Raw genomic sequence first — 17,067 nt, 5'->3', positions numbered from 1 at the left:
TTCTTGCCCCCATTGAATTATCTTGGCACTTTCATAAAAACTCAATTGACCAGGGGCTTCCCTGGTGGCACAGTGGTTAAGAATCTGCCTGTCACAGCAAAGGAAACCATAAACAAGACCAAAAGACAACCATCAGAATGGGAGAAAATATTTGCAAATGAAGCAACTGACAAAGGATTAATCTCCAAGATTTACAAGCAGCTCATGCAGCTCAATAACAAAAAAACGAACAACCCAATCCAAAAATGGGCAGAAGACCTAAATAGACATTTCTCCAAAGAAGATATACAGATTGCCAACAGACACATGAAAGAATGCTCAACATCATTAATCATTAGAGAAATGCAAATCAAAACTACAATGAGGTATCATCTCACACCGGTCAGAATGGCCATCATCAAAAAATCTAGAAACAATAAATGCTGGAGAGGGTGTGGAGGAAAGGGAACACTCTTGCACTGTTGGTGGGAATGTAAATTGATACAGCCACTATGGAGAACAGTATGGAGGTTCCTTAAAAAACTACAAATAGAACTACCATACGACCCAGCAATCCCACTACTGGGCATATACCCTGAGAAAACCATAGTTCAAAAAGAGTCATGTACCAAAATGTTCATTGCAGCTCTATTTACAATAGCCAGGACATGGAAGCAACCTAAGTGTCCATCGACAGATGAATGGATAAAGAAGATGTGGCACATATATACAATGGAATATTAGCCATAAAAAGAAATGAAATGGAGGTATTTGTAATGAGGTGGATGGAGTTAGAGTCTGTCATACAGAGTGAAGTAAGTCAGAAAGAGAAAAACAAATACAGTATGCTAACACATATATATGGAATCTAAGGAAAAAAAAAAAAAAAGGCCATGAAGAACCTAGTGGCAAGACGGGAATAAAGACACAGACCTACTAGAGAATGGACTTGAGGATATGGGGAGGGGGAGGGGTGAGATGTGACAGGGTGAGAGAGTGTCATGGACATATATACACTACCAAATGTAAAATAGATAGCTAGTGGGAAGCAGCCGCATAGCACAGGGAGATCAGCTCAGTGTTTTGTGAGCACCTAGAGGGGTGGGATGGAGAGGGTGGGAGGGAGGGAGATGCAAGAGGGAAGAGATATGGGAACATATGTATATGTATAACTGATTCACTCTGTTATAAAGCAGAAACTAACACACCATTGTAAAGCAATTATACTTCAATAAAGATGTTTAAAAAAAAAAAAAAAGAATCTGCCTGCCAGTGCAGGGGACACGGGTTCGATCCCTGGTCCAGGAAGATCCCACATGCCACGGAGCAACTAAGCCCATGCGCCACAACTACTGAGCATGCGCTCTAGAGCCCGCGCTCTAGAGCCCGCGAGCCACAACTACTAAGCCCGTGTGCCACAACTACTGAAGCCCGTGCGCCTAGAGCCCATGCTCTGCAACAAGAGAAGCCACCACAATGAGAAGCCCGCACACGGCAACGAAGAGTAGCCCCCTTTCGCAGAGAAAAGCCCGCGCGCAGCAACGAAGACCTAACACAGCCAAAAATAAAAAAATAAAATTAATTAATTAAAAAAAAACTCGATTGACCATTAATGTGAGGGTTTTTTTTCCCCTGGATTCCAGATCTATCCCATGGATCTGTATGTCTATCCTTTTGCCAGTACCAGGTTCCTTAAGATTTTCAATATACAAGATCGTATCATCTGTAGAGATAGTTCTACTTCTTTCTTTTGAATGTGGATGCCTTTTATTTCATTTCCTTGCCTCATTTCCCTGGCTATAACCTTCAATACAATGTTGAAGAGAAGTGGCAAGAGTGGACATCATTGTTTTGTTCCTGATCTTAAAGAGAAATCAATCTTTCACTATTAAGTATGATGTTAGCTGTGGATTTTACACAGATACTCTTCATCAAGTTGAGAAATTTCTTTCTATTCCAAGTTTGTTGAGTGCTTTATCTAGAATAGGTGTGGAATTTTCTTAAACACTCTTTCTGTGTCTGTTGAGATGATCATGGGTTTTGTCTTTTATTCTATTGATATGGTATATTACATTAATTGATTTTCAGATGTTAAGCCAATATTGCATTCCTGGGATAAATTCCACTTTGTCATGGTGTACCATCTTTTTTTTTTTTTTTTTTTTTTAAAGTATTTGTTTTTATTTATTTATTTATGGCTGTGTTGGGTCTTCGTTTCTGTGCAAGGGCTTTCTCTAGTTGTGGCAAGTGGGGGCCACTCTTCATCGCGGTGCGCGGGCCTCTCACTATCGCGGCCTCTCTTGTTGCGGAGCACAGACTCCAGACACGCAGGCTCAGTAGTTGTGGCTCACGGGCCCAGCCGCTCCGCGGCATGTGGGATCTTCCCAGACCAGGGCTCGAACCCGCGTCCCCTGCATTGGCAGGCAGATTCTCAACCACTGCGCCACCAGGGAAGCCCCCATCTTTTTTATATGTTACTAGATTCTGTTTGGTAGTGTTTTGTTGAGAATTTTTGCATTTTTTATTCACAAGAGCTATTGGCCTGTAGGATTTTTTTTTTTTCTTGTGATGTTTGGTCTGATTTTGGTATAAGGATAATACTAGCCTCACAGAATGAGTTGAAATTGTTTGATCTTTTATTTTTTACTTTTGGAAGAGTTTGTAAGTAATTGGTAATAATTCTTCTTTAAGTGTTTGGTAGATTCATCAAATGTCTAAACCTGGGATTTTCTTTGTGGGTAGGTTTTTTAAAGTTTATTATTACTAACAATCTCTTTACTTGTTATATTTCTATTCATATTTTGTATTTCGTACTGAGTCCACTTTGGTACTTTTTGTCCTAAGAATTTGTCCACTTCAGGGAATTCCCTGGGGGTCCAGTGATGAGGACTCCGTGCTCTCACTGCCAAGGCCTGGATTCAATCCCTGGTCGGGGAACTAAGATCCCACAAGCTGCACAGTGCGGCCAAAAAAAATTTTTTTAATTAAAACAAATTTTTTTAAAAAGAAGAATTTGTCCATTTCATCTAAGCTATATAAATTGTTGGAAAATGATTGATCATAGTATTCCCTTGTAATCCTTTTTGTTTCTGTTAGGTCTGTAGTAATGTCCCCTCTTTAATTCCTGTTTTAGTAATTTATTTCTTCTTTTCCTCTTGGTCAGTCTAGCTAAAGATTTGCCAGTCTTGTTGATCTTTTCAAAGAATCATCTTTTAGTTTTGTTGATTTTATCTATTGTTTTCTATTCTCTATTTCATTAATTTCTACTCCAATTTTTCTTTCCTTCTACTTGCTTTGGGTTACTTCGCTCTTCTTTTTACATTGTTAAGGTGGAATTTTAGATTATTCATTTGCGATCTTTCTTCTTTTTTAACATAGGTATTGACAGTTATAAATAGTCTGCTTAGCACTGCTTTAGCTCATCCAATAAGTTTTGGTATGCTGTGCTTTTGTTTTTATTCATCTCAAAGTAATTTCCCTTGTGATTTACTCTCTGACTCATTTGTTATTTGGAAGTGTGTTTCTTAATTTTCACAGATTTGTGAATTTCCCAAGTTTCTTTCTGTTATTGATTTCTAATTTCATTCCAGTGTGGTCAGAGAACACACAATTGTATAATTTGCATTTATTTAAGTTTATTGAGGCTTTTTTTATGGTCTAATATGTTGTCTATTTTGCAGAATGTTCCATGTACACTTGAGAAGAATGTGTATTCTGCTATTTTTGGGTGGAGAGTGCTATAGATGTCTGTTAAGTCATTTATTTATAGTTTTGTCAAGTCTCCTATTTCCTTGTTGTACTGTCTCCCTGTTCTATCCATTGTTGAAAGTGGGGTGTTGAAGTTTCCAACTATTATTGTTAAGTTGTATATTTCTTCTTTCAATTCTGTCAGTTGTTGCTTCATATTTTGGGGGCTGTGTTGTTAATTGCATATCTGTATTATTGCTATATCTTTCTGATGGATTAATCCTGTTATCATTACGAATTGTCCCTCTTTAGCTCTAGTAACAGTTTTTTGTGTTAAGGTCTATTTTGTCTGATACTAGTATAACCACTCCAGCTTTCTTATGGTTGCTGTTTGCAAAATATAACTTTTTCTTTCCTTTTATCCTTTTACTTTCAACCTATTTGTATCTTTGAACCCAAAGTGTATTTCCTGTAGACAGCATATAGTCAGATCTTGATTTTTATTCAGCTTGACCATTTCTGTCTTTTGATTGGATTGTTAAATCCATTCACATTGACTATTATTTCTGATACGGTAGGATGTACATCTGCCATTTTACTTTTTATTTTCTATATGTGTCTTTTTTGTTGTTATTGTTCCCCTATTCTTCCTTTAATGCTTTCTTTTACATTAAGTGAATCTTTTGTAGTGTAACGTTTTAATTCTGTTAATGATGAGTTAAACTCTTGTTTTTTATTTATTTTCTTAGTGTTTCCTCTAGGGCTTACCATATACAATCTCACCTTAGCAGAATCTATTTTAGACTTACATTAACTTAATTCCAAGGAGATACTGAATATCCTATATGTCCTGTATATCTCTATTTTCTCTTCCACTTTTTTGTAATATTATTATACATATTACAATCTGTATATATTACATATGCATTGTTACTATTGCTTTATGTAATTTTACATCCTTTAAAGAAGCTGAGAACAGTATATGTTTATAGATTTTGTTATACCAATTTTCTAATTTACAATTTCTGGTTCTCTTCATTTGTTCCTGTGGATTCAAGTTAAAATCGTACTTTCTGGGACTTCCCTGGTGGTCCAGTGGGTAAGACTTCGCACTCCCAATGCAGCAGGCCCGGGTTTGATCCCTTGTTGGGGAACTAGACCCCGCATGCATGCGCAACTAAGAGTTCGCATGCTGCAACTAAGAAGTCTGCATGCCGCAACTAAAAAAGATCCCGCATGCCGCAACGAAGACCTGGCGCAGCCAAAATAAAATAAATAAATAAATAAATATTTAAAATCTTACTTATTTTCTTACTCCATACAGCTTTGCTCCCATCTACCTCCTTTGTGTTGTTATTGTGAAATATGTTTCTATATGTTATAGGCCCAACAATACAATTATATGTATATTGTTTTATACAATTTCTTTTAAAATCAGTTAAGAGAAAAAGGAGAAGAAATACACATTTATATTGTTTTTTATAAGTACATAACTACCTTTACCAGTGCTCTTTGGGTTTTTTGTTTGCTTTGTTTTTGTTTTACAAGGATCCAAATTATGGCATGGGGTCACTTGCTAGTAGACTGAAGAATCTCAGTTAGTAATTCTTGTGAGGCAGGGCTGCTAGCAAAAAATTTTCAGTTTTCGTTTTCTGTTTTTGGGGGGTGTAGGTAATGTTTTTATTTCATCCTCATTTTTTTTAATTAATTAATTAATTAATTTATTTATTTATTTATGGCTGTGTTGGGTCTTCGTTTCTGTGCGAGGGCTTTCTCTAGTTGTGGCAAGCGGGGGCCACTCTTCATCATGGTGCACGGGCCTCTCACTATCGTGGCCTCTCTTGTTGCGGAGCACAGGCTCCAGATGCGCAGGCTCAGTAATTGTGGCTCACGGGCCCAACCGTTCTGCGGCATGTGGGATCTTCCCAGACCAGGGCTCGAACCCGTGTCCCCTGCATTGGCAGGCAGACTCTCAATCACTGCACCACCAGGGAAGCCCGCATCCTCATTTTTTAAAGATAGTTTTGCTGGATATAAGATTCTTGGTTGACAGTTTTTCTCTTTCAGCATTTGCATATGTCATCTCATTGCCTTATGACCTTATTGTTTCTGATGGGAAGTCAATTGCTTATCTTTTTTGGATCCCCTTGTATGTGGTGAATCACTTTTCTCTTGTTGTTTTCAAAATTTTCTCCTTGTCTTCAGCATTTTTAGTATGATTGCCCAGGTGTGAATCTCTTTGTGTTTTTGTACTTTAAGTTTGTTGAGCTTCTTAAATGTGTAGATTACTCTTTTTCAACCATTACTTCTTCAAGTATTTTTTTCTGCTCCTTTCTCTCACTTCTCATCCTGGTACTCCCACTATGTGTATGTTGGTGTGCCTAATGATGTCCCATATGTTTTTTTTTTTTTTTTTGAGGATCTGCTCATTTTTTTTCACTCTTTTTTTAAAAGCTCTTTTCTTTGAATTGCATAATCTCTATCCACTTATCTTCAGGTTTGCTGATTCTTTTTTCTGCAAGTTCAAATCTACTCTTGAGAATTCCTAGTAAACTTTTCAGTTATTGTATTTTTCAATTTCAGAATTTTCATTTGGTTCTTTTTAAAAAAAATAATTTTTCTCTATTGATATTCCTTATTTGATGAGACACTGTCATACTTTCTTTTAATTCTTTTTAGTATGGTTTCCTTTAGTTCTTTGAAAATACTTATAATAACTGCTTTGAAATCTTGGTTTGTTAAGTCTGATATCTGTGCCCTTTCAGAGACAATTTCTGTTGTATGCTTTTTTTTTTCCCCTGCTTATGGGTCATATTTTTTCTGTTTCTTTGTATGTCCCATAATTTTTTGTTGAGAACTGGACTTTTTAAGTAATATATTGTAGCAACTGTGGATACTGATTTTCCCACCCCCTTCTCCAAGGTTTGTTTGTTGTTGTTTTCTTGTTTATTCATTTAGTGACTTGGATGGAATATTTTAGTGAAGTATTTTTCCCCCTCAATGTGAAGCCTCTGAAATGACTGCTAAGAGGATGCAGCCCTGGATGTATGCAGGTAACTCTGGGATGGCAGTAGTTTTAGCAGGACTCTCTCAGACTGTCTCTTTCCCTGAGTACTCTATTAAACTGGCTGTCTCTGCTGGTATCATACCCAACTTTTAGGCTCCACTAATTGTCAGCTTATTGCTCTATTGTCAACAATGCCCTAGGGCATAAATTGCTCTAGGGTCCAATTCAATTAAATTGGGTCCCTTTGTGAAGGTAGTTTTTAAAGCCATTCTTTGAGGTTTGTTCTGACCCCAGGAGGGCTCTTCTAAGCTTTCTTTTTCCCTGGTTCTCTCTGGTAAACTAGCTGGCCTACAGTTTGTTGTTTTTAATTGCTTACCACCAAAATCTCCATTGTTTTCAGAGCACTCTTAAGTTTGAATGTCCCCATGCTCTGTTCCAAATAAAGTCAGTGATTTGTGTGTGTGTGTGTGTGTGTGTGTGTGTGTGTGTGTGTGTGTGTGTGGGTTTGTGGCTTGTGGGATCTTAGTTCCCAGAGCAGGGATCGAACATGTGCCCTCTGCAGTGGAAGCATGGAGCCCTAACCACTGGACTGCCAAGGAATTCCCTAAAGTCAGTGATTTAGGGAAGAGCTTCAGAGCTCTTAGTTTTTATGAATTGACTGGGCATAATCTCTGAGTCTCTGTTGAGGAGCTTAGGGCAAGGACAGTGGCTTATATCTCTCAGAATGACATCCAGCTTTGTGAGCAGGGTTCTGGGCACTGGTGGTAGCCTCTGATCCTGTCGATGGACATTTAGGTTGCCAGTAAGCCTCTCCCAACACAGAACCCCTGCCCCATGAGCATGTAAGCTGGGAAAAGGGTGATCAGTATTCTCAGACTGCCATGCCTGAAATGAAGCCTCTGCCCTATTGGTGAGGGCTGGGTGAAGGAAGAGAGCCCCAATCTTTTGGCTACACTCACCAGGAATTTAGCCTCTACAACTTGGAGCAGAGAAAGGAGGCATTGGTGAGATGCTGGCGGCCTGCTCCTCTCAGTGAGATACCATATCTCTTGACTGGGAGCTGAGGGGAAAAGGAGCCCCATTTTCTTGGCCACACTCACCTGGATCAGAGCTTCAGTCATTGCTCTGAGATGGGGAGAGAGGAAGGAAGGGAGAAGGTTGTAGCTTAAGTGCCACAGACTCTCACTGTTCTTGCTGAGATTTAGTAGATTTTCTTGAATAAGTTTCTTCATTTGCTGTATGCCCTTAGGAAAATTTCCAGAGACTTTTACAATTGGTCTGTAAAATAATCTTTACCAGTTATGGTAGGACAGTGGGTCAACAGAGCGCCTCATGTTACCATTCCAGAAGTGGACGCTGGGCATAGGGATTTGAGACAAACTCACTCTAGCTCTCAGCAGTTCAAGAGGCATTAGAATTACATTTTAGATCCCTTCTGGGATGGTTAGAATTAAGCATGATACTCAGGTGCTAGCCTGATTAAATCATCTCCCTGTTACTGAAAGCTTCATGATAACCTCCAATCTCTGAGACACTTGGTGGTGGGGTGAAAACACCAGCCCAGCTATGGTTCTGAGGATCCTTTGGAATTGCTCTGAGGCTGAAGCAAAGGATTCATTCCGATTTGACACCTTCATTGAGAGTACTAGGGAGAACAGATAAGAAAGTGGGCACACAACTTGGAAATCTGGTTAAGAGATATGACTTGCTCTCTGGGGTTCCTGTCCTGAACAGACTCGATCTCCACGCTCACAGTGTGATAGGCACCCAGATTCCTGTCTTTCTCCAAATCTGGTCTCAAGAGGCAGGCATTCCCTCTCCTACCTCTTAGGGCCTGTCTTTCAAGCTTCCTTTCTACCGCAGATGGGAGTGTTTACCCCATCAAGGTAGCATTATTCCTCCCTCCCACAACTACAGCTGGATACCTCAAAGTCAATCAGCCCTGTTTTCTATGCCATTACCACCACAGCCAGAAACCAGACCCATCACTCGAGGACTTCAACTGCTTGCAGCCAAGATCCCCTGTCCTACTACCATCCTCAGACAATGTGCTAGCACCGGCCGGGCCACAGTGAAAGTGCCAGCCTCCTCCTGCCCTGGCCCAAGTGAGTGTGCCCCCGCTCAAACCAACCAGTCCTGGCGTTCAAAGCACACCCACCCCTTAGGAACTGGTCCCAATGTCCTCTGGGGTTCCACAGTGCCCTGGCCCACATAGCATCTTCCAGGGACCACCCCACTGGTCCCAATTATTTGTTCCTATGGAGAATTTAACCTCAGGAAGATTTTACTAGTCAGGCTTCAGTTAAAAGTGATAGAAACAATCCAAAATAGCTTAAGCTTCAAAAGGATCTTGGAGTGGCTTAGGGAGCAATGAGGAGCGGGCCTTGGGCATGGGACCAGGATGTGGAGACAGCAGGCTCTGAGGTCCTGCCTCGGTTTCTCTCCGGGTTTGCCTCTTCCCTCCGCCTTCCATCACCCTTGCCTGGAGGCTGTCAAACCAGTTGTTCAGGAGATATACCCTTACCATCCCTTTCCAGAGAGGAAATCCACCCCCTCTGGGCATTTTCTGCCATCTGCCCTCCCCGTGGTCTGTCTTCTGTTGTTCCATCAGGCACTGTCTGCCCAGCTGCATGGCTCTAGCTCTGGCCAAGGGGTCTTTAGGGTGAAAGCCATCCTCTCCTCCCATCTGCCCCTGCCTCACTCTGTGACCTTCTTTCCTCAGGATCACCTGCAGCCTCTGGCCTCCTCAGGAGGAGGACGGAGGCAGGAATGCCTCAAAGTCCTTCTCAACCCTGGCAGCATGTGACAGTCACCTAGAGAAATTTACAAAACACCAACTGCTCAGGCTCTAAACCAGATCAATTAGTTGACCCTTGAACAACGTGGGGGTCAATCCTCACATAACGTTGAGTTGGCCTTGCATAAACGCGGTTCCTCCTTATCCGCAGATTCAACCAACCAGGGACCATGTAGCATTTACTATTGAAAAATATGTGTGTATGAATGAACCCCCGTTGCACAGTTCAAATCCTCGTTGTTCGAGGGTCAACTTGTAATTTGAATCGCTAGGCACAAGTCCCCTGCACTGATAGTCCCGCCCCCACCAGGTGATTCCAATGTACAGCCAGGGTTGCAACCACCGCTATAGAGACCGCAAGATACCCCAGGTGAAGATAGAGAGCGTTTACTTGAAGAGGTCCTGAGATACACCCTCCGACCCCAACACAGCCATAAGGTCTTGCTGCCATTGTTTGGACCCTCATATTCCAAGAGCAACAGCCCAAAGAATCCCTCAGCTTCCAGGAAATCCTCAAAATCCGTCCCTGCAAAGCACTGTCACTTTATCTTACTTGGAAGCCAGTTGCTAAGGCCCCACCTGGGGCAAATATCCAGTAGGAGTTGCTGGTTTTCAAGGTGCTCAGGAGAGGTGCTGACTCCTTCTGACCACTGGGATTGGAAGGCAACTGGGCTACAAAAGGAGGTTTCCCTGGAAAGGGGGACAGGTCCTTCTGGTTGGAGAATCTGCATTTTTGTCTCTCCTTGCAGGTCACTGTGGTCATAATAGACCCTCCTCCCTCCATCATAGACCTTCCCAGGGGAAACACTGGGAAGTCCGGTGCAGAGGGAAGAAGGTCGTTAGAAGCAGGTGGTGTGGCCAGATAAGCCTAGAGTCGACCCTGGGGCCTCAGTAGCCCTCTGATAAGTTTGCGGTCTGTTTCCCCTGAGAAGGGGTGAGAATGTGGATGGTTCAGTAACACTCAACACTGATTCAAGCAACATTTATTGTTTGGCTACTTGACCAAAGTCACGTGGCTGATTTACAGTGTACCTGTTTTACTTCAGGTGGAAGTGTAAGGGAATAGAAAACCTTGCTGGAGGGCAGTTTGGAAACATATATCAACAGCTAAAAAATGTTCATTCCCTTTCACTTAGTAATTCTACTCCCAGGAATCCATCCTAAGAAGACAACCAGAAATGAGCCATTTAGTTTTCTGCAGCACATGTGAAATTGACAGCGCATCCATCACGATGTTGGGCTCTGGTTGCGTCATAATACACGTTTAGTAAGTGGACTGACAATGGAAGCTAGCTCATAATTTAGCGCTGAATGAAAAGAGGCACAAAAACGTATACAATATGCATACACATAGAGTAATAGACCGTGATTTCTGTGGGTGGTGGGATTGATTTTTAATATCCTCATTGTCCTTTCTGTTTTTTACAATCAGCACTTAACCAATTTTATAATCATAAACAAAAGCTACGTGTCTTTCAGTGTGGGGTGTGTGCGATGTCGAGTCTCCAGGACGACTGGGCCGCGGGGGTGGGGTGGGCAGACTGGGCGGCGCCGGGGCCGAGGGGACGAGCGGGGCCGACACCGCGACCCTCGCCCGAGAGCGCCCGCCCGCCCCCCGGAACGCGAGCTGGAACCTCGGCGGGCGGGCGGCACCCCGCGGGCGGCAGCGCCTCTCAGGGGTCGTCCCCATGCGGCTGGCGGAGAAGGTGTCGGCCAGCTGCGGCGACTCGGCGGCCCGGCGGCCCGGCGGCCCAGGTGGGCCTGGGAGCGGGTGTGCGGGCGTCGGGGCGCGGGAAACCGCTCGGGCCTCCCGGAGCGGCCGGCCGTGGGGCGGCGGGGGTCGGCCGGGTCAGGCTCGCCTCCTGCAAGGTGCCCGGGGCCCTCGACGACGGTCGCGTCCCCATTGCCATGCCGCGCAGCGCGCCCTGGCCCGGGCTCCAGAAAGGCCTTCGTGCACGTGGGGGCCTGGCCCGCGCGGGCCCCAAAGGCCGCCGCTGCCCGGCTCACTCCCGCCTTCCTCCCCGCGCCTGCTCTAGCTCCGTGAGTCTAGCCGAGGTGTGGGACCAGAGGGCGATCGGGCACTACCACGAGCTGTTCGCGGCCTCGCTGGGCAACCTGGAATGGTTGCGGTTCTGTCTAAATCGGCACCGTGGGGAAATCCCGGCCGATGACAAGGTAAGGCCTCGGAGCTCAGGGGCGGGGACAGAAATCGTCTCCACCCCACAGAGAGCTCCGTACGTAGTAGTTACCTGGCGAAGAGTGACAGTGGAGCATCCGGAAATGTCCTTTTCTGGGGAGATGGTCCTAATTCACCTTCCGACCGTCTGGAAGGCCATTTGGGGGAGCGGGGAAGGGTGAGCGATACGGGAGTGGGAAAGGGGTACGTGCGATTCCCCGGGGGCACAGAGAAGAGGGGGAGGGTAACCCCAAGAAGTTGCTCTCTGGGTTAGGCTGTGGGCCCTGGGGTGCCAGTCCTGCTCAGCCTCTTCCTGCCTCCTCTGGCCCCGACAGGGTTTCACTGCCATCCACTTTGCAGCCCAGAGCGGCAGGCTTGCATGCCTACAGGTCTTGGTAGAGGAGTACAAGTTTCCCGCGGACCTGCCCACCAACGATGGCCAGACACCTCTACACCTTGTCATCCACAGTGACAACAAGACCATGGCCCTCCCCTGCATTCACTATCTGATTAAGCAAGGGGCGGCCCTCAACACGTGAGTCCAGCCTATGAGGGGAGAGTGGCTTGGAGGCTGGGCAGATAAGAACCCCACTTCCAGGCAGGCAGATCCAAGCAGGACAGGCAGAGGGGCTGTGGGGTGACAAGGATTGGTTCCCACATGAACAGTCAGAGAGCCCACATGGTGTCGTGGTTAAGAGATTTGGGGAGAGGACAGACCTAGTTCGTGTCCCAGCTTTGCTGCCTGCTACCAGACAGAAAAACCTCAGGCAAGTCACTCAACCCTAAGCCTCAGTGCTCTGGGTCCCAAACCTGTCTGTACACTGGAATCACCTGGGGAGCTTCAAAAATACCAATGCCTGTGTTCCAATCCAAAGGTTGTCATTTAATTGGTCTGAGGTGTGGCCTGGACTCTGGAAGGCTCAAAAGGTCCCCAGCTATTTCTCATTTGCAGCAGAGTTTGGGAACTACTGCCTCAGTGTCTTCCACTGAAATTTGGGGGGATGACAGTGCCTATCACGTGAGACTATTGTGATAGTTGAGAATGCATGGAAAGTGCATGGATGGCGTATAGGAGACTGCATTCATTCAAAACACTTATCCAGCATGTAATGTGCTAAGTGCTGGGCCAGAGTTGAGGAATACAATGGTGAACATACAGCAATGGTCCCTGCCCTCGTAAAGCTGATATACTAGTGCAGGAGCAGACAGCCAATTAGCAAACTAATAAATGAACAAAATGACAGAATGTGGTAAGTGGTTATGAAGGGTATAAACAGGGTGGTGGGGTGGTGAGTAAGGCGGGCAGGGAGGAGATCTATTTGGGAAGAGCAGTTACCTCTAAGGAGAGAATGGAGAGGTGAGCCAGCCTAGCAAAGCCAAGGAAAAGTGTTCCAGGCAGAGGTGTAAAGGCCATGCTGGGAGAGAGTGGGGCAAGGTCAGAGGACAAAGTTGGGGAGGAAGCAGGGCCCCGGCCACGCAGGCCTTGTGGGCCATGGTTAGGTGTGGGGAAGGGGCAGGAGGGCTGAGTGGTTTAAGGAGAGATGAGGTTAGTGGTCTCTGAGCTCCAGCCAACCAGCTCTCCTTCTGGCATTTCCTCACGGTCACATACCCCATAATCAGACTTCTGCTGTTCACTTAGTCCAAACCCTCCTTCTACAGTTGAAGAAACTGAGGTACAGAGAGGAGAAGGGACATGCCAGGGTCACCCAGTGGACGGGTGGCAGAGCAGCCTGGAAGCTGGTTGGCTCACCTGACAGGCAGATGCCCTTGGTCCTTCCTTTCTGCCCTCCTCCCCACGGCGGGGCCCTCCACAGTCAGACATGCAACGGCTCCACACCCCTGCACCTGGCAGCCCGCGAGGGCCTGCTGAGCTGTGTGAAGGTCCTGGTGCAGAAAGGTGCCAATGTTCATGCCCAAGATGCCATGGGCTGCAAGCCCATCGACTACTGCAAAATATGGAACCACCGCATCTGTGCCCGGTGAGGCTGTGAGAACCACCCCTGCCTGTCACCCTTCCCCAGGGCCCTCACCCAGAGCTGAGCATGTAAGAGGAGGGTCTGGGGGTGAGTCTGCAGAGCGGGCCTCTCCCCAAGATGCTCTTCCCAGGGCTGTCCACAGGGCCTCACCCCTGGGGCTTAGCTCTGCCGTGAGGCCACAGCTCATCAGCAGGAGGGTGGTGATCCCGCAGACGCTTCAGCCAGCGGGGCCTCGGGCAGTGCGGATGGGTCATCTCGCTCATCTCACCTCTGGCAGCTCAGCTCTGCCCACTCCCACCCAGGCCCTCAGCAGCAGCCAGTCCTCCCTGCCCAGGGCGAAGCTCAGTCACTGGGGAATGACACCCCCCACCCCCGCCTCGGCACCAGGTTCTTGAAGGATGCCATGTGGCAACAGGACAAGAAGGACTTTGCCCATGAGATGCGGAAACTGAAGAGGCTCAAGAAGCGGCTGGCGCTCACGGAGGAGGACTACCTGACTGAGTATCAGGTAAGGGGTAGGGCCAGTAGGACGGGCAGGGGCACCGGCCGTCCAGGCGTGTGAGCAGAGGAGGCAGGGACCCACAGGCGCAGTTAGTTAGAAGAGTGGCTAGAAGTGGTCCCACCCAGAAAGAGCCTCCCTCGCCCGCTCCTCTGAGGAGGAGGGCTCCAGGAGGGTGCCGAAGGGATAATGCTCAAGGGGACTCTTTAAAGGTGGGCGGCAGTTGGCCATATGAAGAATCAGGAAAGGACTAACCTGGTAGAAGGAACAGAGAGCCCTGTGGAGAGTCATAGGGGCACATGAGAGCATGGAGTTTGTCAAGAAATGCAAATTCAGTACAGCCAGGGAATCAGATGTGAGCTGGAGACTGACAAGCTAGAGACCCGGCAGGGGCCCAGATCAATGTCAGACCTCAGCTGGGACAGAAAAGGAGAATAAAGGATTTTAAGCAGGTATAACTACATAGGATGTAAGAACCAGAAAACCCCAAAAGAAGATGCTGGGAATCCTAAGTGGATCCAGGAGTTGGGAGGGCTTCAGGGCTGGCAAAATCCGGTACTCCAGCTCTGTCCCAGCTGCATTCCTCACCAAATTTCCCTGTCCTACCCTCTGTTGTCAGTGTCACCCAGCCTTCATAGTCATGTATGTATCCAGAGGAGGCAAAGCCCATCTGTTCCTGTGGCTCTAAGATTTCCCAGAAGCCCCTTGAAGATCTCCCCTTATCTCTTATTGGCCTCAACTGGATCATGTGTCCATTCTTGTTCCAATCCCTAGAGCTAAAAGAAAGCCATGTGTTGACTGACTTAGGTCTGGGGCGAGGCTGATGGAATTATTATGATTGGCTTAGCCTAATCGGAGCCTAAATCTGAAGCTGGGTCAATCTCCAAACCACCTGACTGCTTAGCAACAGTCTGGGAAGTGAGACACTGAGACGGGGAGGGGGAAAGGGGTCGGTTCTGTGACAACGAGTTGAAGGTTCAGCTCTAGTGGAGGCAAGGACAGAGAGCATCACCACCCAGCCTGGAGAGCCAGCCAAAACTGTCTCTCTCCCTACACTGACCACTCAAGGCCCACCACTTCCAAGAAGCCTGCCCAGATTAGCTCCATCCAGTTCCTAGCCTTCCAAACTTTTCTGCTTTCTCCTTCCAGGGTCAAGGATAAGTCTGCATCACTCATTTGCCTTTTTCCCCATCAACCCAGAGACTCTTAGGGCAGGACATGTCTCCACCATCAGACTGGGAACTCCTTCAGTGGGGGTGGAGGCTGGTCTCCCCCATTAAGACTCAAGTTTTTCCATAGGGCAGGGACTGTGTCTCCCCCCTCAAGTTGGAGACCTCACCTAGGGCAGAGGCTGTATCTCCATCAGATTGGAGGTCTCTCCTATGGGAAAGGCTCTGTCTGTCCCATGAGCCCAGGGGCCCCCTCCAGGCAGTGGCTATCTCCCCATCAGAACAAGGGCTCCCACAGGCAGGGGTTTCTCTCATCAGACTCCGGGCTCCCCGGAGGCAAGAAGGTATCTACTCAGTCAGAAACCTGAGGTTTCCAGGGCTGCAGCCACAGGGCCTCCTCCCACAGAAGCACAGGGGGAGTAGCCCTCCAGAACTATCTTGTGCCTTCTGATATTGCAGAAAGAGCAGCAAATTCTGAGAGAAGCTGACTTCAAGAAGTGGCTCCATCGCAAGCTGCTGCCCCAAGGCCAATCCCTGATCCGCAACACTCAGGGAGAGCCCCGTCCTCCACCCCAGGCCACTGTGCTCTCCAAGACCCCCAAGCACGGGGCACTGTGGCCTCCCAAGAGCGTCTACCCCTCCCGAGAGGCGCGCCTGCGACAGACGCTGCAGCCCAGTCAGCCCTCCGTGATGCCTATACCCACCTGCAAGCAGCCCATGGTCAGGCGGCCCAAGGTGTGGAATCTCAGCAACAACCCTGTCAGGTCCCCCACCGCCCAGATCGGCTACCCGCAGGGCATCCGCCTGGGCACGCATCCCGACCCCAGGCCGGAGCACGACTTCCGCTGCTTCCTCGAGGTGAGGTCCGACGGGCACGGTGGTGCGCTCCTGCGCACGGTGGCCGGCAACCAGGTGGCGCCTGTGCCCCGGCTGCCTTTAGAGGTGATAATCCGCGAGCTGTACCCGTCAGTGCAGCCATGCAGGATGAAGGTGCCCCAGGGCTTCTGTTCTGTCACCATGAGAGAGGTGCCCCGGAAGCGGCGCCTGGGTGATGGCACCTTCTGGACCGACACTCTGAGCATGAACCTGCGAGAGACATTTGACGAAGGCTTCCTGGCAGCTGTGCGAGCCCATCAAGGGCTCCCCACTCCGCCCTCCCCCAAACCACCCCACACTTAAACTTATTTTGGTAGCCTCCCGACTGGAGGCTGCCCAGTGAAGGCTGAGGTGTGGTGATTCTGTATGGATGGGGAGGAAGGGGGAGTGCCCACAGGCTGCCCACCCCCAAGCTCAAGGATCGGAGCCCCTTCCCCGACAAAACCCAGCTCCCAGGTCTCCCTTCTCTCCACAAAGGAATCTCTTGGACCCCCCAGGAGATCCAAGTTAGGGCAGTAGCCCAAGGCTCAGAGTGGGGATCCTTCTCTATCCTGGGCCCTACCATTGTAAAAGTGACACCTTGCTGTCCCCATTTCCCCTCCTCACACCCAACAGCTCACCAGGGACAAGGATTCCAGGATGAGGGACCACTGGGAAATTCTGCCTCTTGTTCACATTAAGTCCTTCCTGCTGCAGGTTCTAAGCCTCACTCTGCATCTGCAGATCCCGAACAGGGAGGAAGAGAGCTAATGTGTCACCCTGCCATTGGCTTCCCTGCCACCATGGGCTGCCATCCTTCATTCCCAGCTGCCACTGGGGTTTCTGCAGTACAGGGAGGCACAGGCAGCCTTTCTGGAGAAGGGAGGGAGGACGTATGGCTTCAGTTTGAGACTGAAAGCAC

The 17,067-nt window shown here is 47.5% G+C and overlaps 1 protein-coding gene across 1 annotated transcript; it reads left to right on the top strand.

The window, feature by feature from the left end:
* Positions 1-7,161: 7,161 nt before the first annotated feature.
* ANKRD53 (ankyrin repeat domain 53) lies at positions 7,162-17,032 on the top strand. Its single transcript, XM_082426130.1, has 5 exons — positions 7,162-11,645; positions 11,982-12,181; positions 13,404-13,625; positions 14,010-14,130; positions 15,750-17,032. The coding sequence occupies exons 1-5, from the start codon at positions 10,965-10,967 to the stop codon at positions 16,467-16,469; spliced, it is 1,944 nt and encodes a 647-aa protein (XP_082282256.1). The 5' UTR covers positions 7,162-10,964; the 3' UTR covers positions 16,470-17,032.
* The last annotated feature ends 35 nt before the right edge of the window (positions 17,033-17,067 follow it).

This window comes from Balaenoptera physalus (genome assembly GCF_965194825.1).
Source record: "Balaenoptera physalus genome assembly, chromosome: 15".
Lineage (NCBI taxonomy): Eukaryota > Metazoa > Chordata > Mammalia > Artiodactyla > Balaenopteridae > Balaenoptera > Balaenoptera physalus.
This window is presented reverse-complemented; position numbering and strand designations above follow the sequence as displayed.

What these genes read in the sequence shown, in the direction of transcription:
- ANKRD53 (XM_082426130.1), top strand. Translation starts at nt 10,965, where the DNA reads ATGTCGAGTCTCCAGGACGACTGGGCCGCGGGGGTGGGGTGGGCAGAC. An exon ending in CAAGGGGCGGCCCTCAACAC is followed by an intron (nt 12,182 to 13,403) that starts GTGAGTCCAGCC and finishes CTCACCTGACAG; the next exon opens with GCAGATGCCCTTGGTCCTTC. An exon ending in AACCACCGCATCTGTGCCCG is followed by an intron (nt 13,626 to 14,009) that starts GTGAGGCTGTGA and finishes CCTCGGCACCAG; the next exon opens with GTTCTTGAAGGATGCCATGT.